A 24,100-nucleotide genomic window follows, 5' to 3' on the forward strand; every position below is an offset into this window, starting at 1 on the left:
TGCTCAAGGACTGCTGAGCACCCCTGTCCCTCCTGTCCACCTCACCTGCATCTCGCATGCAGGGGGCCGAGGTCTACCTTGCTGGCACAAGTGGGCAGGTAGCAGAGGGGGGCAACGCACTCACAGCAGGCTGCCAGCACCTGAAGGCTATCCCGCAGTAGCCCAGATTTCCGGGGTTCCAAGAAAGTCCTTGCTGCCAGTTCCCAGGCTCTCTGTGCTGACCCTGCCCAGAGGTAGCATGTAGACCTGGGGATAAGACCCTAAAGGTGCCGTGGCTGGTTCCAAGTTCACAGGTTACAAAGCAATTCTCAACAAAGTCCTTCTCGACTGACCCTCCAGAAATCCTGCATCTCCGAGCGATCAAACAACTCCCAGGTGGTAACTCTGGACTGTCACCACAGCGTAAGACACCAGACAGAGCATCTTTATAAAGCCATAAATGGAAATTCCATAAATATATCCAGGCTGCAGCAGGTCCTTGACAACACCATGGGCCACAATCATGGACTGTTGTCACCAGAGGCAAGGGAAATTCCCCCTACAAACCCTGCATTCTGAAAAAGATGACTCCAGGCCTGACTTGGAAGCTTCTAGATCTCATTGGTAAGCAGTGGATACACACACCCCAGGAAAGAGGACACTGGGACTCATAGGCTTTAAGTGACTACCTGTGTCTTCAAATACCACTATCTAGAGCAATGGTTCTCAACCTTCTTAATGCTGGGACCCTTTAATGTAGTCCCTCATGTCATGGTGACCCCCCAACCATAAAATTATTTCATTGCTACTTCATAACTGTAATTTTGCCACTGTTATGAATCATAATATAAATTATCTCCTATGTAGGATATCTGAAGTGTGTCCCCCTAAGGGGCCGCGACCCACAGGTTGAGAACCACTGATCTATGAGAGGGACCAAGAGCAGAAGCTCATCTAGTCATCCCCAAAATTGAAGGTTCATCAGCCTCAGTGGCAGAGTCTAGAAGCTTCAGTAAAGTTGTACACCCATCCCCCATCCTTACCCGTACAAAATGACATTTATGTCAGCTTCAGTTTCGAGGAAGGGAGATAATCCTACAGGAAATTGGTGGGTGTCATTTCTAGAGTCCTCTAAGAAGTATTTGTGACGAATCCAGACCAAAACCTATTTAAAAGGCTAAGTTACATGGGAACCGGGAGGACCGTTCTGTGTGGATTAGGCTGGAGCATGGCCAGTAACCAGAGAGCAGGGACAAGCAGGCTGTCCTCCAGATGGAGAAAGATAAGCAGGAGGGGCCCCAGGGACCAGGCTGCTGCCACTTCTTCCCAAGTGACTTAGAACGAGGTAGGGGGAGGAGCTGGGAGGCTTCTCCTTACATATTCCACCTCTTAGCACAAGCTCAAGGCCCAAGGCCTCTCCCTCGCCAGGATCCTACCAAACCTTGAGTCACACCTGCTGCTGGCTCTGCTCCTCCAGGTTCATCTTCACTTCCAGCGACTGGCGGGCCTCCAGGAAGGCCTTGCGGTGCTTGCGGTCTGCCATGTAGTAGGACATGATGCCCACGATGATGGCGCACAGGTAGAGGAAGACATTGGCCAGGATCTACAAGCCAAGAAGAGGAAAGAACAGGACTGGTGAATATTTATCTTCAGGGAAACAGGACAAGATAGGTGGGGTTGTCGGGAATCAACGTCAGAGGCCCCTGACTAGACCCTAACCTATAAATCAGCAAGGTATGGCTCCAGGCCAGGAATGTGTGCACAAGGCCTCGTTCCTCTCCTACATCATACCACAAACAAACCCCTGCCCCAGAGGCCAGGCAACTCTTGGCTAACTTGGTTGTTAAACCAGCATGTACAGAGCTCCAGCTTACTAAATTCTGCCAATGCCAGCCTACTTCCTGCAAGCCATGTGCCAATGCAAGACCTTGGCTATCGAGTGTCTGCTCCATCTAGTATCCTGCAGACTCTCCTAGGTGACCTGGTCCCTAGTCATGCCTAAAAGGCTGCTGGATTTGCAGATCCAGTAGTTTCCTGATAGAGGGAGCCTTGAGTATGGACCTGGATGTCCCCATCATACAGAGTTCCTGGTGGTGGTAGCAGCTGCTGTCACTGAGCTTTTAGCTGGTACCTGAAATTGTACTAAATTCCCATTGGTCTGCAAGTCCACTGGTCTGAGTGAGCCTTCTCAGGCAACACTGCTTCCTGGTCCAGCTCAGTTTTTTTTTTTTTTTTTTTTTGGAGCCAGAACCATACTTTTTTCCTTTTTTTTTTTTTTTTAAGGTTTATTAATTTTGTTCATTTTATGTATATGAGTGGTTTTGCCTGCATATATGTCTATGCACCATATGCATGCTTGGTACCCAAGGATGCCAGAAGAGGGCATCGGATCCCCTGGAACTAGAGTTCCAGACAGTTGTGTACCATCATGTGGGTGCTGGGGGCTGAACTTAAGTCCTTTTCAAGAGTAGTCAGTGCTCTTACCCAACGAGCTCTCTCTCCAGCCCCTCCTTACCTGACACACACGCCTTCTTGAAGGCGCCCTTCTCTCCCTGCCTGAGGTCCTGCAGGGAGGGGGGGCAGTCACCACCATAACGGCAGTGTGGCTAGCCCTCACACAAGACTGGAGTTGGAAAACAGGGTAGAAAGAAAATTAGGAGTTTCACTTCTGGCCATACAAGCAGAGACGACTGGCCCGATGGTGTACATGGTGGAGTCTGGGGTCAGGGAATGTTATGCCAAGTCAGCGCTAGGATTTTACATCAGTGCCTCAGTAAATAACGGGATGAGTTCTGACTCATTTTCTGGGTTCTCCCTGTTATGCCATATCCCCTCCAAGCTGTGCTTTGTTTAATCAGGACTAATCACCAGCACCCTGAGGACACCATGGCCACAGCCTACAGAATGTTCCTGGGTGGGGACACAGGTGGTTGGCAGTGCTGAGTCCATGGAGGGCTCCATCACAAGGCTGCTGAGATTTAGGGTTAGAATGTGTGTCTGAGCTAGTCAGAAATCATTGTAGGTAGATTCCTAAGCTCCTGGGTGGCTGGTTCTACCATCTAAGATATATGGTACTCTTAGGCCTAGGCAGCCCCAGCTGTCACTATCTGGGGTCAATGTCTTTAGCAGCATCTCCATACTATCTGCTTTCTTGACAGATCCCCCCCTTCTAAGTGGCCAGACTCCGAGGGACACCAGTCTGATCATCTGAAAATCTCTGGAGTTGGATCCAGTGAATGAAGTCAATCATATGGACCCTGTTGGGTCTCAGAGTCAGTCTAGCATGAAGATCAAGAATCTCTGCCCATCTAAAGGTCATTCTCCTGCAGGGCCAAATGCCCTTGGCAACTTCCCACACTCCCAGGCTCACAGAGCCACAAATTAGCAAGACTGGACGACAGGGTCAGGCTGGCATCCTTTGCTTGCGCTGTGTGCCAGGCTTGCAAGAAAGATGATGCACATGGCAGTAGCATACAACTGAACTCATACACTGTGAACCTCAGTGTCCCCAAACAGAGGGCTCAGGCAGGAAGGACCTACAGACACAGGTCTGACTTTGGAGAGGGCATTTATACATCTATCCCTGGCTAACTAGCCTGGACTGGAGCTAAAGCTCAACATTATCCTGTTCCCTCCACATGGGTAGGCCCTGCCTCCCTGCCTGGCCATCTCATAGGCCCAGATGAGAAAGACATGGTTACCCCTTGGGGTGGTGGCCCAAGAAAACATTGCCACAAACACTTTGACTCAAGGAATGCAGATGTGGGCTCATGCTTGATGAGCTCTTTCAAGACTGTGCAACTCAATGATCTGCATACACTCTAGAGCCCAGCCTTGATCGACCCTGCAACCTAATGGTCTGCATACACTCTAGAGCCCAACCTTGATCGACCCTGCAACCTAATGGTCTGCATACACTTTAGAGCCCAGCCTTGATCAACCCTGCAACTCAATGGTCTGCATACACTCTAGAGCCCAGCCTTGATCAACCCTGCAACTCAATGATCTGTATACACTCTAGAGCCCAGCCTTGATCAACCCTGCAACCCAATGGTCTGCATACACTCTAGAGCCCAGCCTTGGTTGACCCTGCCTGGTGCTCATTAGCCTTGCTTCTGAAGGCAGAAGTTGGAACTGAGGAAGGTTTGGTCCATAACGTCCAGGAAGGAGGAGAGAGCAGGAGAGGTGGGTGGTTCTGTTTGTCAATCTTCAAAGTCACAGCTGCCTCACCCTTTTTCAAATCAGTATTTGAAGCTCACTGGCTCCAAAACAGCTCTCTGGAGGGAAGTGGGTTTGCAGGGCCGGGGGACGCCAGGAAACTCCACTCCCCACACTCCATGAATTCACCTATTTCTAACAATTCTAGAGTCCAGGCATTGAGTTTCTTAAACCTCCAGTCCTCTTCACTTGCCTGAACCCAGCTGTTCTGGCACACCCTCCACCCCCCCCCACCCATCCTCATGCCCTTCCTTGCTATGGCTGCAGGGCCTGGAAGGAGTTTGGCAGCCTCTGCTCTCAGTGATGAGTGCTGGGAGGCTCAGCCAAGGTCTTGCAGAAGCCAACTCAGCCCCCACATCCAGGGCACGAGTCCAGCAGGCCAGCGCTGCCAAGCCAAGAAAGCCTCAACTAATCAGGGAAGCAGAAGCAGGCCTTGGGGGAAGAAAGTTCAAGTGTGCACAGGTGGATCCCTGAGGCTAGAGAAGAGGGTTCCCCATATGCCACTACATGGTCCTTCAGAGGACCCAGGCTATGCCTAAGCAAGCGGGCCAGGGTGTAGGGCCTCAGACTCCTAGATACAGGGACACACTTTCTCAGCCTCCTCTCATTTCTAGTCAATGCGGAGGTGATTGGGACATTGTTCTGATTTTATAGGAAATGTGTCATCCAAAGGAAATTCCAATTCCCCAAACTCCAAAAGGCAGTCCAAATCTCCAGAAATGAGCTTGAGCTAAACTATATAGGATTTCTAGCGGTTAGATAAAAGCCAGCATTCCTCAGGAACTTGTGAAACCAGCTCCCATCTGCCAAAAGGGGTCATTTCCCTAACCTCTGGCAGAAGGGACATATGGCTGCCTGTGGCAGCTCTCAGCTTATCAAAGCCCATGCCAGCCTCCAAGCCCCCTCAGTACCATTGTTATACACTTCATAAAAGTACATACATACACATACACACATACATGCATTTACCTGTTAAACATTTCATAGTCCATATGAGCATCCTAGCCCTTCTCCCCTCCCCTAAACTCTCTCTAGCTCATGGGCCTCCCTCCCCTCAGCTATTCCTTGTAGCCCAGCTATCCTCACTTTTCTCTGCTCTTCTTACTCTCATTATTCTACCTCTTGCTACCTGCTTACTCACTATACCTGTGTGCGTGTGTGCGCGTGCGTGCGTGCATGCGTGTGTGTGTTCTCTGTCTCCTGCTGTCTCCACTATTCTCTCTCTCCATCTGCTCTCCCATTCCCCTAGTCCTGGCCATGTTCAGTCTGCTTCTTTCTCTCTCTGCTTTCTCTCATATCTACAATAAAAACTGTAACCATATCCTAAAGCAGTCTTGTTAGCCGTTTCATAAAGCACAACAAAGCAATGTCCCAAAACCAAAACACACCATCTCCTCCCACACGCAAGGCTTACTCTGGGTTTGAAACCCCACCCCGAAGCACTGAGCTTACTTACATGTAGAAACCCCATCTTTCCCCAGAAAGGACATGAGACACATTTTAAGCTAAAACTGTCACAGAGATATCAGCCCCAAAGCATTAGAATATGGGCCATGTCAGGTCCAAAGGAAACTCCAATTCCCCCAAATTCCAAAAGGCACATGGCAGTCTTGGCTCAGCTCAAGCTGGACTACAGAATGACTGCTGAAAGCATACAGCCAGCTCTTCTCAGAAGCCTGTGAAATGGATCTCTGCCTGCCAGAAAGGGCTACTCCTCGGCATACACCTGTGGCTGCCTGTCAAAGCCCATGCTGGCCTCCAGGCTCATTCAGCTCCTATTCACAAGTACCTGTTATATATTCCAAACTCCAGGGCCCTTCTCAGATAGCCCTTTGTTCTCTGTAACAGCAGGGCTTCCCGCCCCCACTCTTCTCTGCCATTCTTGCTTCTCTTTCAGATTCTCCTGGCCATGACCACTCTTCCTCTTCTCTCTGCTTTGGACTCCTCCAGATGCCTGTGGATGTTCTCTCTCTTATCTGCAATAACCCACCGCCCAGGTGTGGAGCGGCCATCTTGGTGGTTTCTTTACTGTGCCTTCATTTACAGGCTGCATACATTTAAGACCAAACAAAGACATATGTCTGAAGATGTCCCAGTTTCCAAACACGGCAGGAGTCACTGTCTCCTCAGGTATGAAACATGGGGGTTTCCTCTTTTATATCTACAATGTAAGAATGTCTTTCTTAGGGAAGATGGAGTCTCTCAAGACATGCTTGGAGAAAAAGTAACTTTCACTCTGACAGCACTGTGCTGGCCAGGAGGACGGGTGACTATTATGTGTCCCTGACTCCCAGGACCACTTCCAGTGGGGGAAGGCCAGGCAGGTGTGGCCCCTAGTGAGGACATGACAGTGAGTAAGCAGGCCCTGCTCTAAACGCCTCTATTAGCATTGCCTCCCACTGTACTTAAGAACGAGAAACGGGGGTGGGATGGTGTACAGCCTTCAGGGAAAACTCAAACCCCAGTGGGGATCCAAAATGGACTGAGTCACTGTGACAAATGGCATCCTCAAAATGAGGACTCGAGAGTCATGAGTCTGGGAGCTTCCTTCTCAGAATTTGCTCTCCTATCCCCTCCCTCTAACACAGCCTACATTCTGCGGACATCACTGTAGCATCCTGCAGCCTGTGGACATCACTGTAGCAGCCTCCACCTCACCCTACCCACACCTAGACCACCCAATCAGCTCCTTGTCTACCCAGAAAGCCCTGCTCAGGCTTCCCACCCACTCTGATACTTTCATGCTCGCAGAACCTTCCATAGAGTTGGAAGGCATGCTTGCCACTATGGTCTCTCCTGGCCCTATTTCCCGATATGTCCCCAAGGCCCACCCCTGCCATCCAGCACCAGGTGACCAGGAAGCCAGCAGTTGTTGAATGGGGACAGACCTCGAATGGTGACAGCACAGAAACAATCATCACCCTGCTACCCTGGACACACCTTGCTACGACCCTGGTCAACACCCCAGGCTTCCCCGGCCCACCCATCCTGAGAACCCAGAGGAAGAACACCCAGTTAACCCTAGCGGCTAAGACAGCAGAGCAGGTGGCTGGTGAGCCACCCAGACACTAGGCCACCCGGCACAGACAACACACAGGGCAGTACTGATCAAGGTCTGCATGGCTGGGGTATGTGCATGCATGAGCACAATTGTGCATGTGTGCAACTTCCACCAGGAAGTGATGATGACATTGTCATGGAGGCATGGACATTAAAGAAGTGTGTGAGCCAGACATGTGACACAGTCCTGTAATCCCAGCACTCAGAAGGCTGAGGCAGGACAGTTTGAGGCCATCTTGAGATATAGAACAATTCCCCGGAGAGAGAGACAGAGAGAGACGTGACAGACTGCAGATAAGCACTGGTGTTTGTACACAGTAAGGCCCCAAGCCTTCCCCATGTAAGTGAGGTCAGAGATAAGAAGACAGCACTCCACCAAGGCAGATACAGAGGCAGCCAGCAAGAGCCTGGAGTGTTGATGCTGGGCCTCTTACTGCCTGGACCAGTGGCACGGGGTTCATTACATGCCATCTGAGGAAATGCCCCTAAAAGCATCAGGGTGAGACTCAAATGTACTACAGTTTCTCACTATTAGGGGTCCCCTCTAAAGACTGTTCTGTGTGGCAAGAGGCCACTATGACATAGCTACCAGGTCCTTGGGTCTCTTTATATTACAATGTTTTCTTGAGGTAGGATCTAACACAGTAGTAAAACATTTGCCTGACACACCACAAGCCCTGGCTTCCATTCCTAGCTAGCACTAGCACACAAACACAAAGCCAGCACCACCACTCCCCCATGACCAAAAATAAATTATTTATTTTTTTCTTGATTCTGAAGATACTCTATGAAAATTTCTATTTAAAAAAAAAAAATCAAGCTAGGCGGTAGTGCACACGCCTTTAATCCCAGCTCTTGGGAGGCAGAGGCAGTCAGATATCTGTGAGTTTGAGGCCAGCCTGGTCTACAAAGCTAGTTTCAGGACAGCCAGGGCTGTTACACAGAGAAACCTTGTCTCCAAAAAGAAAGAAATAAACAAAACAACAACAACAAAAAATCATTAACAATGAAGAGCCAGGAGTGGTGGTACAACATAGTCTACAATTCTAGCACTTTGGAGTTCATCTTTGGCTATGTAAGAGAGTTCAAGGCCAGCCTGGGCTCTATAAGACCCTGTCTAAAAAATAAATAAATAAAAGAAAGCTAAGAAACCAGCAAGATGGCTCGGTGGGTAAAAGCACCACACACACACACACACACACACACACACACACACACACACACACATCCACAAATAAGTACTTTCTTAAAATTAAGCCAAAATAATACATGAACAAGTCTCCCAAGCGGGTCAGGGCCCAGAGCAGAGCTTTGTCCAGCCCATGCAGCCTGAGGAAATGTTTACAGCATGCAGGCTTGAGAGGATTCCCTTGAGCAGCCTCTCTACTTCGAGTCTATGCATCAAGATGTCTTAAACCTCGCTAACAGCCCTCAGGGAAATGGACTGCTCTAAGAGGCCTTTAAACTACAAACTGCCCTCTGGAGGTGGGCTGCTGGTTCTCTTGCTGGAGCCAGTCCCCCGCGACCCCCCCCCCCCCCAGAAGCTCAATGTAGCCTGAAGATTCCAGAACAGTGGTACCAGTGTTGGTGTGAGTTGCCCTGGAGACTGATGATGCTCTGTGGCTGGAGTTAAGCAGCTCGGGAGCCTCTCTTCGTTAAGACATACTGGATGTTTTGGAAAGAAAGTCTCTAAGCAGCTGCAGGGCTGGAGGGAGCAGAGGCGATGGTAACTCATAAGGCAGCTGGTCTTCTCTAACCCAAGGAGGGGTACCCAGAACCTGGGCCTATGCTATGTGCTGCAGGTGGGGTTTCAAGCTCTGGGGAAGCCTTGCCTCAGACACTTAGAGAGATACCCATAGAGGCTTCCACCAGTCAGGTTCCTACTTAAATATCCCCTCCTCCTAGAGGCCTTGCTCACCACACCCAGTGGTTCTGCAGGACTTTTCCTGCTCCCCTCCCCCCCAGCCACTCCCTTTTGTCTTTCTTGTTATTTATTATTTGCTGATTGTAGCTCTGGCTGTCCCAGAACTTACTCTGTAGACCAGGCTGGCCTGGTCCTTGTGCGCTGTTCCCCAATGGTAGGGACTAAAGGCTGAGCTGCTACTGCCACTTCTTTCCTTCTCCCCTTGCCCATTTGTGTTTCCTATGCCAGATCCTTCAGGGCAGGGTACTTGGCTTGTTTCTCTGATTTTTCCCCAGTGCCCAGAATGACTGGGAGTTGTCGAAGGCCATGGGCAGACAATAAATGCTAGTAAGAGATGAGCTTGGCCTTGAGTTGGCCCACTATGGACTCTGGGGTGATTAACTTTACCTCTCTCACATCTGGCTCCTCATCCTCACCATGACCCTAAGACCAGTCTAAAATGTTTCAAGCTGGACATGGTGGCACACTTTAATTCCAGCACCGGGTAGGCATAAGCAAGAGGATCACCGAGTTTGAGGCCAGCCTGGTCTACAGGGTGAGTTTCAGGACAACCAAGGCTACACAGAGAAACCCTGTCTCAAATAAATAAAAGGTTTCAGAGAGATTAACTTAACACCACCTCACACAGGGTTCAGTACAAAATATGTTCTTCTTCCTTCTTTGCTTCCAAAGGAGAGACAGTGGTAACATACATCCAATAACAAGGAAGGAACAATTAAGGGCTTCCACATTTTCCTACAAGCCCCAATATCATGGGGAAGAAGCACAGACTTGTCAATGCTCATTAGTAGGAGATCTTACCTGAAACCAGAGAGATGGATTTTCTGAAACCATGGCATCTTAGCCATGTTGAAACTGGAACCTGGTCTTTCTCCTTGAGCCCATGTCTCTCATCCCTATATTTCAGTCTCCTCTGCTAGCCAAGATGAGGGGGTCACCAAGGCTGGGCTAGGATTAGAGTTCCCCAGGGGCTCAAGACAGGTATCCAGGGAGGTGGACAGAAGGAGGCATAAAGTCTGTAGACAGTGATGTGACTATGTGTGGCCTCAGGCAAAGGCACAGAATTGCAGAGCCAACAATGCCCTGAAGGGTCTTCTTTAAGCAAAGCCATCCTGAACACAACACAGGGCTCAAGCATACTTATCCTCCCCATCCAGGTACTTCAAGTTTCTGCAAAAGGGACTTCCAGAAGCTTCCTGTATTATTGTGATTTGAGCATGCCTCTAGAGAATGATACTTAATGTCTTTTCAAAAACTAAAAGGACTTCTAGATGAGGCAGCCATCCAACTTGGCATTTGCACAAGGTCCCTTGTGGCCTACTGCACTGCCAGAGCTGTACTGCCCAAATCCCAGAGGCACCACCATGAGCTTCTGACGTAATGGCTTCCCTAGAGACTCCAAACATGGAGGCCATGACCTTCAGGCTCTTCTGTCTTTGACTTGGCTGGTCCCACATGTTCCTTTACCTCAGCCACAATGGTCTCTGTCCAGTCTCCTACAAGATAACTGCACCAGTGGCTGTGGTGGTGCATGTCTTTAATCCTAGCACTTGGGAGGCTGAGGCAGGCTGATTTCTGTGAGTTTCAGGACAGCTAGGGCTACAAAGAGAAACCCTACCTCTAAAAACAAAGATAAATGACTGCAGGACTCTGTGGCACTAATTAGAGCCCCACTTGCCCCAGTCCTCATGCCCTTAAGGATCTACCCAGGCTGACTCTGTAAGTATAGTTTTGTTAAGAACTAGCATACTTCCTCTTTGCCCTGCAGGGAAATGTCAAGACCAAGGCCAGCTCCAACATGCCTCCCTGTTCCCGAAAACACAATTCATTCACTCATTCATTCATGCTCACAAACTCAGAGAATACTAGTGATACTTGCTGAGTATCAAGATTAGCAGCTCAATAACTGCACTCACAAAGAAGGTCCTAGTCTTGAGGGTAAGCAAACCTGAGAAGGCCATCTGGTCTACCTCCTTGCTTTCCTGCAGATATGAAGCATTGATGTTAAGCATCTTACACTAACCCAGGGGTTGGTCATTCACATATGGACTAAATTTTAGGGTAATCAGTGGGTCTGTAAAACTAAGGAGAAAGTTGCCATTTTGCAGTTTTGTAGAGCACAAATCCATTACCTTTATCAGATTCTCAAAAAGATCTATTACCCCAGATGACTAAGAAGCACAAGACCAATGAAAAGCTGCCCTCTGTTCTTACTGCTTCAGCAAAGAAACAGAAAACAGCTGGCCACAGCTCTTTCTGTCTTTTCTTATTGATAGAACCCCATTATTTAGTCACCTTGGTCTGATTCTCTAAACCAATAATTCCAATCCCACTTGCAGAGCCTATTTTAAACCATTTTAATCATGTTTGGCTTTAGGCCTTTCTTTTTAAAACGGTCAATTTAAACCTATTGAGCTTTTCCAGTGGGTGGCAGGCCCCATGCAGGGGCCTAGAGATGAAAGACCTCAGGAGGTTTGAATCTCCTGAGGGTAAAGATGCTGCAGTAAACAAGAGAGATCGATTCTGAGAGGAGACTAAGTCAGCAAAGGGCCAGTGAGGACTGACACAATGTTTTCTGTCTTCATATGTGGATTCTGGGTTGTAAGGAATCCCATCTGATTCCTAACCTATGACTAATATTAAATGAAAGAAAGGCAAAGATAAACCATATGTGACAGTAGTCTGAATAATTGGGTTCCACACTTAACACTCTACTTGTAGTCATTGGTTGGTCATCATCATCATCGTCTTCTTCTTTCTTCTTCCTCCTTGTTCCTCCTCCCTCATTTCTTGTCTTCTTGGTATTTGTTGTTGGTTGTTTTGACTTTGGTTTTTTAGAGGCATTGTTTCTCTGTGTAGCCCTTGCTGTTCTAGAGCTCTCTGTGTAGACCAGATTAGCCTCTCAAACTCAGAGATCCTCCTGCCTCTGTCTCCCAAGTGTTGGGATTAAAGGTATGCACCACCACTGCCTGGCTTCTAGTTTTTCTCTAAACAATGCCAACTGTATTTATAACACGGACCTCCCCCCCATACACACACAGTCTGGAATAGACTAGGAAGGAATCTGGAAACTGTATTCTGGAGGCTAGGGGGATAATCAGCTGGGAAACTGCTTACCATGAAAGCCTGAGTTCAAACCAGAACCCAAGTAAAAAGGCCAAGCATGATGATGCCACTTACAATCCCAGTACTGGACAGGAGACAGATGGACAGAGGCTTGCTGGCCCTCTAGGACAAAGAGGAACACAGTCTAGAGACAAAAGGAAATGTCTATACTCCAAAAATACCATTATCAGATGGACTCAGAGATGGTTCGTGACTCAATAGGCCCAGAAGCCTCCTCCCCTTGTATCTGAATCCTAACAGAGAAAGCTCTGAGGCTCTAAGGTACCCTACCTTGGAGTTCTGAGGGACTCATGTTCTGGCAGTGACACATCCTACCCACTTAGCCACAAAGAGCAGCAACATCTACCCTCCTGATCATGCTTTCTTCCTTGGGACTTTCATGCTTTCTTCCTTGGGACTTGAATCATTCCCACTTCCTCCACTGGGGCTCTGCAGCCCCTTCCCCCACAACCTCGCACCATGTTCCTGAGGACATTTGGGGTTATGTTTTCCAGTTCCTGCTTCTGACTCAATCCTTTAGTGTTGCTCCTGAGTTCCCATTTTTCTTTGCCTTTTCTTCCCTTTGGTCTTTTGACACAGATTTAATCTTATGCAACTCAGACTGGCCTCAAACTCACTATGTACAGGTGTGTACCATTACACCCGCTTTTGTGTGATACTGGAAAGCAACCCCAGAGCCTTGTACATATGAGACAAACACCCTACTGACCATTATTTCTCTAGTTTGATTTCTGGGACAAGCACATTACCATTCTGAGGGAAACTGGTTAAGAATAGAAGTTCCAAGCCTGGTGTGGTAGTACACACCTTTATCCCAGCACTTGGGAGGGAGAAGCAGGAGGGTCTCTAAATTCAAGGCCAGTCTGATCTACAAAATGAGCTTCAGGACAACCAAGGCTGATACACAGAGAAACCCTGATTTGAAACACCCCCCCCACTCCCACACACACAAACGAGTTCCAGAGCCAAGTGTGATAGCACACCCCCAAACAGTGAAATCAAAAGTTCAGACACTGTATGGTTAAAAAGCCACCCAGAGACTCAAGGTGCATTGGGGTAGAACTCTCTGTAAGACCTTGCATGCCAAAATGAAGATGTAGAACTTTTGGATAGCCAGAAGTATTGAGAAGCTTTGAGCTGGATGTGGTATCTTAGTGGTTTTTATTTATTTCTTCATTTTTTGCCGTGTACAGACACCATGACCACAGCAATGCTTGTAAAGGAAAGCATTTAACTAGTGCTTGCTTACTGAAGCTTTCAGAGGTTTGGTCCATTGTCATCATGATGGGGAGCATAGTGGTTTGCAAGCAGACATGATGCTGGAGAAGGAGCTGAGAGTTCTACATCAGGATCTCCAGGCAGCAGGAAGAGAGCTGCACTAAGGCCTGGCTGGGGCGTTTGAAACCTTAAAGCCTGCCCTCAGTGACACATTTCCTCCAAGACCATACCCACCCCCTTAAGGCCAGACCTCCTAATCCTTCACAAGTACTGCCTCTCCCTGATGACTAACCATTCAAATATATGGGCCTATGGGGGCCATTCATATTCAAGCTACCACAGGTGATACTTGGAAAAAGGTCATTTTGCAGGATTAATATGTGTGCAGTCAGGTGTGGATCAGCAGGGCTAGAGAGGAGCTAGAGAGACTGATGTTTGGGGTACGTGTTGACAGGAGGAGTAATAAAGAGACACAGAGACCCTGACCTCGCAAGGCCAGGTGTCGAGAATGGTGCACTCCCTGCAAATACAGTAAGCAGCCTGGGTGAGGCAGGGTTTCCTGAGGTTTGGTTGTGTTGGGCACTGTGTCTAGTCAGGTGGGGTGGTCACTTTGAGCTGTGTTTTCTTTCCTCACTTGACAGAAATGGGATCTCAGATTGGCACTATACAGTGACACTGTGGCTTCCAGACTCTTGAGTATTTACATTGGTCTTAAATAGTATTTTTTACCCAGCCCCCCACCCCAATGCACCTTGGGGCGGGGATTAAGATAATTAGGGACATTAGGGTGTGTGTGTGTGTGTGTGTGTGTGTGTGTGTGTGTGTGTGTACAGGATACAAAGTGGTCACTGAGCCAGAAGCTTGCCATTACAGATAGACTGGCTGATCAGTGAGCTCTGGGGGACCTGCTCGTCTCCACCCTACAATGCTGACATTACTCACAAATTGCCATAGCCAGCTTTGTATATGGATGCTGGGGATTCAAACTCTTTACCCACTGAGCCACCCTCACAGTCCCACCCTTTCCTTATTTGTTTGACAGTGTACACTGATTATTTATTGTTATTGGAACTGAAACCCTGATAAGAACCAAAATAGGGAAGAGAGGGGTTATTCCAGCCACAGAATGAGGACACTGTCCACTGTGGCAGAGAAGGTGCCAGAATTGGCCTCAGAATTTATTTACTTATTTACTTATTTGTTTATAGACAGGATTTCTCTGTGTAGCCCTAGCTGTCCTAGAACTCACTTTATAGACCAGGCTGGCCTCAAACTCAGAGATCCACCCGCCTCTGCCTCCAAAGTGCTGGGATTAAAGGCATGTGCCACCATGCATGGGCCAGAATTTTTAGAAACTATTTCTTAGCTGTTTTTGTCAAGGAAAGGGAACTGAATTCACACTCTATCCCTCTGTGGGTGTCAGAGTTCTGGATAAACCATTTGACCTTGCATGCCCATCTTCACAATGCAGGGTAGAGGATCATGGGGCATCCTGAGTAATGGGCTGGACCATCTACCACCAAAACTAGACCGGCCATTGCCATTGCTGTGATCTTGGTCAAGTAACTTAAGTCTTTCTGTCCTCAGATTAGTCTCTAAGCTCTGAGGTTAAACAGTGACAGTGTCAGCCCTAAGTGTGATGTGACAATGATGACCGTGTCAGGTCTCAGAGGGTTATGGTAAAAACTGTGTAATGCCAATGAGCAAAAGCTGCTTGTAAGCCAGATGGCCTCACTCAAATGCCAGCATTATTATCATGATTTTATGTTTATTTATAACTTGTAACTCCACAAATACGTTCCTACTGGAGTGAACTAAACTGCATTTTGTCTGAATGGATTTGCAGAGAAGAGGGGTTGGGGTTCTCCAGTGTCTGGAGAACTGGCCTGAATGTATGAAAACAGGGTCTCTGCGATATCACTGAGCTTTTCTAGAGAGCAGAACTGGAGAAGTAGTTTTCCTGAGGTCAGACAGGTATTGTCAGAAGCCCCGATATCCCCAGTCTAATCCCTTCCATCATTAGGGAGCTGATGACTATTGCAGGATGCCAGCTGTACGGTGGGGCAGGGGCCTGGAGCAGGTTCAGGAGTTAATATACTGTGTATGTTGTCGGGTCCTGTTCATGAAGAGTAGTCCTGTGGCTCTCATATGGGAGAGCCAAGGGAGAGACAGGAAGAGAGGGGCTAGAGAAAAAAGAGAGTGAGGGGTAGGCAGACCTTGAAGGCAAGATGTGGTTGGCCAGTGAGAATACAGGGCCGGGGGAGGATTGGAAGGGGAGGGATAGAAGGACTCTGTCCAACAGGAGGCTGAGAAAGTGTGGTTGTGTGTGGTGGCAGGCAGGTAGCCCGTGTGTCTCTACCGGGAGGGGACACCATGCAGAAGGGTCCAGTGTAGGACAGATGGCTTTAGCCTGCAAGCCCTTGCTGGGAGCTGCTCTTGGTTGCAGAGTCAACTTTGCCCTTGTACACTTAGTACTATAAATTGTGTCACTTCCCTGGGGACCCTTAGGTTGTAGCATGCCAGAGTCCTTTCTCCAGAGAGCTGAGAGAGAAGAGAAATTTCTTTTGAATTCTTTATATCCTAGCCTACATTGAATTAGTTTCTTATATGTGCATAAAATAGAAGAAAATAACAAGAGCTATCCTTGAAGGATAATATTGTGGATAATATTTTTCCATCTTATATAGTATTTTCCAGGTTTTCTCTATATCAGACTGAATCACATAAAGTAAATACAGTTTTGACAGATTGAAAGTGATTGATTATTGATAGTTTCATGTATGTCAACCTAATAATTTGACATTTAATCAACTATTTAGAGAGTGATTTCATTGTACCAAGCCGGTCTCCAGACAATAATAAGCTTTTCTTCAGGAGGTAAGGTCTCATGGAGTCCAGGCTGAACTATACAGCTGAGGACAGCCTTGAATTCCTGCCTCCACCTCCTGAGTGCTGGAATTACAGGCGTGCACTGCCACAACCAGTTCATATGGTGCTGAAGATTGAACCTGTGGCCTCATGCATGCTAGGCAAGCACTCTAACTGAGCTGCATCCCCAGCCACAAAATTTTCAAGTCGTAATTGGAGGCAGGGCCTCTCTTGCAGGCAGGGACTCAGTTCTCATGTTCCCAGCATTAAGAAGCTTGTGCGAGCCTGTATCCAGAGGCACATGAGTGTGGCAGAAGAAAAATATCCATAAGCAAACAGAAAAATCAATGTCCATCACAAGACATACAAATGAGATTACACCTTCTAAATTTAACATCAGCCACAGCATCTGTCTTAACAGAAGAGGGGAGCTGGAAAGGGGACATGTGAGGCTCCAATAACGCTGACCTGTGTTGGCCCCACAGGAAAACAGATACAACAGCCTCAGCAGGGCCAAGTGGCTAAGGGAAACTTCTCTGCAGATAATTATTAGCTGCCATTCAGGAGTGGGAAGCATCCCTTATCTTCAATCTATCACTCTAGGACTGATGTTTCTTTTGTTTTTGTTTTGTTTTTCAAGACAAGGTTTCTCTGTGTAACAGCTCTAGCTGTCCTGGAACTCAGTCTGTAGGCCAGGCTGGCCTAGAACTCACAGAGATCCACCTACTTCTGCCTCCTGAGTGCTGGGATTAAAGGCATATGTCGCCACAGCCTGGCTAGGATTGATGCTTCTAATAACCATACCCTAACACAGGGAGGAAGAGATGTTTAAGTGGGAAATGCAAGTCAAACAGCAGGTGCTTCCAGGTCTGGGGACAGTAGGGGCCAGGGAAGGTGTAAAGTTCCCAAAGTGGGCTGGGCTGACCAGGAGACCAACACATAGCAAGATGGCTGGGGGGAACAGGAACCCAGGCCACTGCCAAAGTTTAAAGGACCAAAACACTAGACTGGTCAAGGTGGATCACCTCCATACAAGGTCAGAGGTCATAGTCCACAGATGCCTCTCTAGAATGCAGGCATTTGCTTCTGCTTCAACTCTTCAAGTGTTTTCTAAGAATAAGTTCTGTTTAGTAGCAAATCTATATATGCAAATTGTTCAGAGCATTATATTTTTATAATAAAATAGAACCTAAGCAGACAAAATATACAAGATGGTTCTTATTTCTAAGGATTTTAGAAATGTTCAATAAGTATGAATAGCTGAAAGAAAATGTTAATGAATTGGAGGTCAATACCAGCAAAAATTTGATCAAATTAAGAAAGGAATATCACAAATATCTAAGGGGGGTTTCTACCCTGATTATTTCCAAAAGATTTAATTCTTAAAAAAAAAAAATTAAGCCCGGTAGTAGTGGCACACATCTTTAATCTCTGTGAGTTCAAGGTCAGCCTAGTCTACACAGTAAGTTCCAGGATAGCTTAGGCTACACAAAGAGGCCCTGTCCAAACAAAACAAGAAAACAAATTTTTAGATTTATCATTTTATGTTTATGTGTGTTTTGCCTACATGTATGTCTGTGCATCACATGCATGCCTGGTACCCAGAGCCTTGAAGAGGGCACCAGATCTCCTGGAACTGTGGTTATACTGTTGAGCTCTGTCATTTGGGTGCTGGGAATGAACTCAGGTCCTCTGTAAGAACAAGTGTTCCTAAGTGACTTAATTTTATAGAAATTAGAGTTTAAAGACAGCACATCCTAGATGCAAAAGATAGCTACCAACAGCTGTAGTATATATACTATATATATCTATCTCTCATCCAAAAACCTGAAATCCAGCAGGGCATGCTTTTGATCCCAGTAATCAGGAGGCAGAGGCAGCGGATCTCTGTGAGTTCAAGGCCAACCTGGTCTACAGGACAGGCTCCAAAGCTACAGAGAAACCCTGTCTCCAAACAAACAAACAAAACTAAAATCCAAATGCCCCCAACCTGGAACCTTTTGAGTCATTCATGACACCACCATGAGAAAAGTCCACACTGTGTGACATTTTGCCATGAAAAAATTAGTTAAAATATTGTACAACATTAAATTACCTTTATGCTATAGCTCACTCAGTGAATGAAGTGTTACAATGAAGACCTAAATTCAGAGTCCCAGCACACATGGCCAGAACTCAGGGGTGCGTGGGGCACAGTAGGACATGTGTGGCAATGTCAGAGTCCTCTGTATGTTTCCGATTGGGAATATAGTCAGAGTGTCTCATAGCTGCCAACACCCATCAAAGTGTTCATATACAAGGCTGGAAGAAAGGGTAGGGAAGCCAACTATGATGGCACAAGCCTGTCACCCAGCACTGCAGAGATAGGGTCTGTTGGAAACAAAAGTGGCCAGATCACTTTTATTCTCTATCAAGGAACTGGGAGTTCCAGAGGCTCACTGGCTGGCCACTCTAGCCAAATCAGTGAGTTCTGGGTTCAGTGAGAGACACAAATTGACTGAAGAAGACCTCTTGATGTCAACCTCTGGCCTCCACACACACAATCGTGTGTGTGTGTGTGTGTGTGTGTGTGTGTGTGTGTGTGTGTATGTGTGTGTGTGTGTGTGTTTGTATGTGTGCAAATACTTTTTTTGTGTCTCTTGAATTTTCCTAACTTTTCATCAAATTCATTGAGCCTGAGGCTGCAGGATTTTAAGTGTATGCTTTGACATATACTTAAACACCAAACTGTCATAGCCACCAGAGTCCCTCTGTGGCCCACAGTCAACTTCCCCAGCCCAAGACCCACAAAGGTACCACAGCTCTTATCACACCATACTGACAACATCCATGGTCACCTACATTTACCTTGTTATTTATTGCCTTTTTAAAATATAGTGCTACATACCCTGACACACAGCTATGTAGGCATTGCTACAGCAATTCAAAATTTCACATTTATCAAGTTGCGCATCCTCAGGGAATTAGCCTTTTGATCTACAAAACTTGGCTTTGAGACCAGACACACCGTGATTCCCTTGATCGTGGGCACAATGCTCCCTGTCACTGTCTATCTCCACTTTCTTGGCTACAAAATGCCATGGAAAAGGGTGAGCATCTCACAGGGGTGAAATGAGGCTTAATGGACACATTATAGGGAGGATCATGCTTTAAAGGCTTTGGCACATATGATTCCTAGCTGGGCACGGTAGCACACACCTTTAATCTCAGCACTTGGGAGGCAGAGGCAGGTGGATCTGTGAGTTTGAGGCCAGGCTAGCTTACATGGTAAGAGTGATTCTGGAGTAGTTAGCATCTTCGAGATGCAGGCTGTGAGGAAGGCCAGTGAGTTCCCAGAAACACAGACACAATGAGCAATGATGAGCTTCCAGAGCTGTACATCACAATTCCTGGGGAGGAGGGATGACGATCGAGCACAGACAACCAGAGCAAGGCCATGAGAGCCCATGGGAATGTTCCCCAGCCTGCATGCCCAATGATGCTGTCTGCAGCCAGAGCACTTTTATTTTACATCCAGGGACCAAGAGAGATCATCTAACAGAAGGGTTTTCTTGGCCTTTCTCCAGGTCATACCTGAGACCTTCATTAGGCCGCCTTCTACGGTGAAAAGAGTGGGAGAGCACTGTCACAATAAAGTGGGGAGGAGGGAGACTTGCATCAGAAGTACATTGTCCTCTGTGGACACCCCCACACCACGCCTTGACAGCTTCTCCACAAAGAGCCTCCCTTCTCTTGCAACAACAAAACGGTGGCTGCCTCCAAAGTGTCTCTCTCACCTCCTGTGTCCCACTCCTGCACTGTTTGCTGAGGGGTTTCCCTTGATTGTTAGACGAGATCATCAGAAGCCACACCTAGCAAACAAAGCCACAATCACTCCAGCTACAGTTTGCTTTTCCTATTGGGAAATGATTGTTGAGCTGCCCATTCTGAGGGTGTTTGTTGTTGCTGTTGCTATTATTTGTTTTGTTTATACTCTTGTGCGAGTGTGGTGAATGCATATGTGTGCGGTGTGTGTGTGTGTGTGTGTGTGTGTGTGTGTGTGTGTGTGTGTGTGTGTGTATACCAGAGGAGGATGCCAGGTGTCCTAGTTTAATCACACGCCACCTTATTCCCTTGAGGCAGAGTCTCTAACTGAACCTAGAGCTAGGCTGGAAGCCAGCAAGCCCCAGTGACCCTCCTGTCTCTCCCTCACCACAGAGCTGGCCTCACAGCCATACTCACGACCATGCCTAGCCTGTTACAGGGATGCTGGAATGTGAACGCAAGCCCTCATGCTTGTATAGCAAATATTTGTGCTTGCTGGGCTCTCTCTTGAGCCCTGTTGTTCTTTGATGTTTACTTTTTGTTATTGTTTGTTGTTAATGACCACTCAGAGCCAGGTATACAGACAGTGTTGTACATCTGTAATTTCAGCACTCAGAAAGTGGGAGGGAGAGGGGCATAAATTCAAGGTCATCCTTGGCCACATACATCCTTGAAGCAACTTCAAGGCCAGCCTGGGCTACAAGAGACCTAGTCTCAAATAAAGCAAAATAGACAAAACAGCTTTAAAAAAAAAGTAAATGTGGATATTTATTGAACAGGGGATGAGGATCCGATACCACAGTTGGGGGTTAAGAAAGACTGGCAGAGAAAGGAGAAAGGGCCACACAAGGAGGTATGTCTCCAACCCACTGCCTTCCAAGAGGCCCTACACTGACCAGGTAGGCAGCTGCTATACTTTGACTACAATTTTATTCCTTCAAAATTCGTGTTGAAATTCTGATTTCTGATTCTAAATATTATTGTGGAGACAGGTGGTGGGTGAACTGGCTGGTTTCTGTTATTTGATACAGCTAGGGTGGTTTGAGAAGAGGGAACATCAATTGAGAAAATACTTCCATCAAATTGGCCTGTGGGTGAGTCTGGAGCATTTTCTTGATTAATGATTGGTGGGGGAGGGCCCAGCACACCAATGGGTGGTGCCACCCCTGAGCAGGTGGTCCTTGGTTAACTAAGAAAACCAGCTGAGCCAGGCGTTGGTGGAGCACGCCTTTAACCCCAGCAGTCGGGAGGCAGAGGCAGGCAGATCTCTTAGAGTTTGAGGCTCTGATCTACAGAGCAAGTTCCAGGACAGGCTCCAAAGCAATACAGAGAAACCCTGTCTCGAAAAATGAGAAAAAAGAAGAAATAAGAAAAAAAAAAAAAAAAAAAAAAAAAAAAAAGGAAAGGAAGGAAGGAAGGAAGGAAAAAAGGAAGGAAAGAAAGCCAGCTGAGCAAGCCATGGGGTCCAAGCCAGCAAGCAGCCATCCCCAATGGTCTTTTCCTGCCTCCAGAGTCCTGCCCTGCTTTTCATCGTGGTGTTTGCCACAGTAGTAGAAATCTAACCAGGATAATACGACCTTTAAAAGGTAACCAAGTGCTTAAGAAACCAATGCCTCTCTTGTGGGATTGAGTTGGTTCTCTCAAGAGCAGGTTATGATAAACTCAGGTTATTTTTTTCTCCCTCAGTGTCTGGCTTTCTGGCAGGAGTTGAAGCCACACAAGGGCCTCACCAGAAGTCGACTAGACACCATGTTCTTAAACTTCCCAGTCTCTAGACTCACAAGCTATTAATATCACGGTTCTTTATAAATTACCAGATCTTAGATGTTTTGTTATAGGGATGGAAAACAGACTAAAACAGTTACCAAGCCAATCTGCCAGTCATTTAGGAACTTGGCCTGGCTCTCTTGGGTTAAAAAAAAAGTCAGGCCTCAAGGACAAGCCAGGGACCCACCTAGAGCCAGTCACAAAGCTGCCAACAGTGGCTGCCACAGTCTGACTCAGCTGGCACTGAACTGTGGATCTTGAGAACCAATCTTGAAGTGACATGTCAGCAGCAAACCACACAGAAATCTTCAAGTCCAATCGACTTTGCTTGGGGTTTTAATCAGGCAAAGGGAGTGAGGGTGGGCCCTTCTCAAACGTGTCCTTTATGTCTCTATTTTACAGGAAAGTGGCCTTCAGAAAGGGACAGAGAGTAACGTTTCATTTCTAACTAAAGTGCCTTCCTTAGGAACCATGAGGAGAAAAGAAAAACACTGGAAACACGATCCAAGAGAGAAAAAGGCACAGCTGGGATATAAATGACAATCATAAGAAAAAAGATAGGAAGAATTAATAAAATCAATGAGTAAACACAGGCCCTACAGTCACATTCTGCTATATTATTCAGAAATGTATAGATCAAAACATTTTTACTAATTATTCTGGAGGAAAATAAATGGCTAGAAAAAGAATGAATAAACTTGGCATGATTCATTTATAGATCAAAGGTGAGAGATGGCTGCCAGGACTAAATGGAATAGAGAAATAATTTGGCCAGGCATAGTGACATAAGCCTGTAACCTCGGCCCTCAAGTATCTGAGGCAGGAGATTGATGAGTTAGAGGCCAGCTTGGGCTAAGATCAAGGAAGGAAGGGGGAGAGGGGAAGGGAGAAAAGAGGGGAGGGAGGGAAGAGAGGGGAGGGGGAGGGAGTGAGCAGAGAGGCGGGAAGAGAGGGAGGGAGGGGAGGGAGGGAGGGAAGAGAAAGGAAGTGAGGGAGGGAGGGAACAGGCATTTATATAATGTTCTATAGTTTATAAAACATCATATGTATATTACCCCCTGCCTCCACCAGGCAACAGCGTATCATCCCATCCTTGTTTGTCAAGGTACAAAATGCTATCAGACATTAATGGCTGTCACAGGCCACCTGTGTCATGCAGGCCCCCCATCAGGCATAGAGGTGTGTTAGGGACACTTGTCACTGAGGACTCTGTACAATGGCTGCTTCCCGGCACTGGGTCCTAAGCCCTCTTCTCTCCTGATTCTATCCTCCCTCCTTGAGCAGTCCCCTTCCCTTCCCACTCTTTTAGGTCCCCTTAAATGTCTGGTGATTGCAACTTGATATCTGAAGGCCTCAAGACATGGTATACAGAAGGTATTCAGTAATCACCCACGGCCTGGTCTGGTTAGAGTCCATAGGCCCATCACACTAATTTCATCTTGGAGGGTGGCCCTGCTGGCATCCTTCTTGGGTTACTCCAACAGGCTCCTATGCTGCCTTGAGCCCATCAGCATGGTCCATGTACATGCAAGCCAGATCCTGTCCATCCCTTGCTTGAGTTCCTTCAGTACAATTCCATCATTGTAAGAATGAAGCCCTTGCTGAGTGGTGATGAAGCCCCAGCACCATGTAAACCAAGCACAGTGGCACATGCCCGGAATCCCGGCACTGGGGAGGCAGAGGCAGGAGGACAAGTTTGGTTATTCTCAGTTACAGAGTTTGAGGCCAGCCTGGATTATGTGAGCTCCTGTCTCCAAACCCCCAACCTCCCCCCAAAATTATTTATTTTGGGGTTTTCTTTTTTAACATTTAGTTATTATGTACACAGTGTTATGCCTGCATGTATGTCTGCAGACCAGAAGATGGCACCATATCTCGTTACAGATGGGTTGTGAGCCACCATGTGGTTGCTAGAATTGAACTCAGGACCTTTGGAAGAGCAGCCAGTGCTCTTAACCACTGAGCCATCTCTCCAGCTCCCTATTTTTGGGTTTTCAAGACAGGATTTCTCTGTGTGGAGCCTGTCCTGGACCTCACTTTGTAGACCAGGCTGGCCTCAAACTCACAGAGATCCGCCTGCCTCTGCCTCCTGGATGCTGGATTAAAGGTGTGCACCACCACTGCTTAGCTCCAAAC

At 47.3% G+C, this 24,100-nt stretch overlaps 1 protein-coding gene across 1 annotated transcript in view; it reads right to left on the reverse strand.

The window, feature by feature from the left end:
* Adcy3 (adenylate cyclase 3) overlaps positions 1 to 24,100 on the reverse strand; it is a 71,099-nt gene that overhangs the window by 37,110 nt on the left and 9,889 nt on the right. Inside the window, exon 3 of the mRNA XM_051181721.1 lies at positions 1,433 to 1,582. Coding sequence (XP_051037678.1) covers positions 1,433 to 1,582 — 150 coding nt within the window. The remainder of the gene's footprint in view (positions 1 to 1,432; positions 1,583 to 24,100) is intronic.

The sequence above is a fragment of the Phodopus roborovskii genome, unplaced genomic scaffold, assembly GCF_943737965.1.
Source record: "Phodopus roborovskii unplaced genomic scaffold, PHOROB, whole genome shotgun sequence".
Lineage (NCBI taxonomy): Eukaryota > Metazoa > Chordata > Mammalia > Rodentia > Cricetidae > Phodopus > Phodopus roborovskii.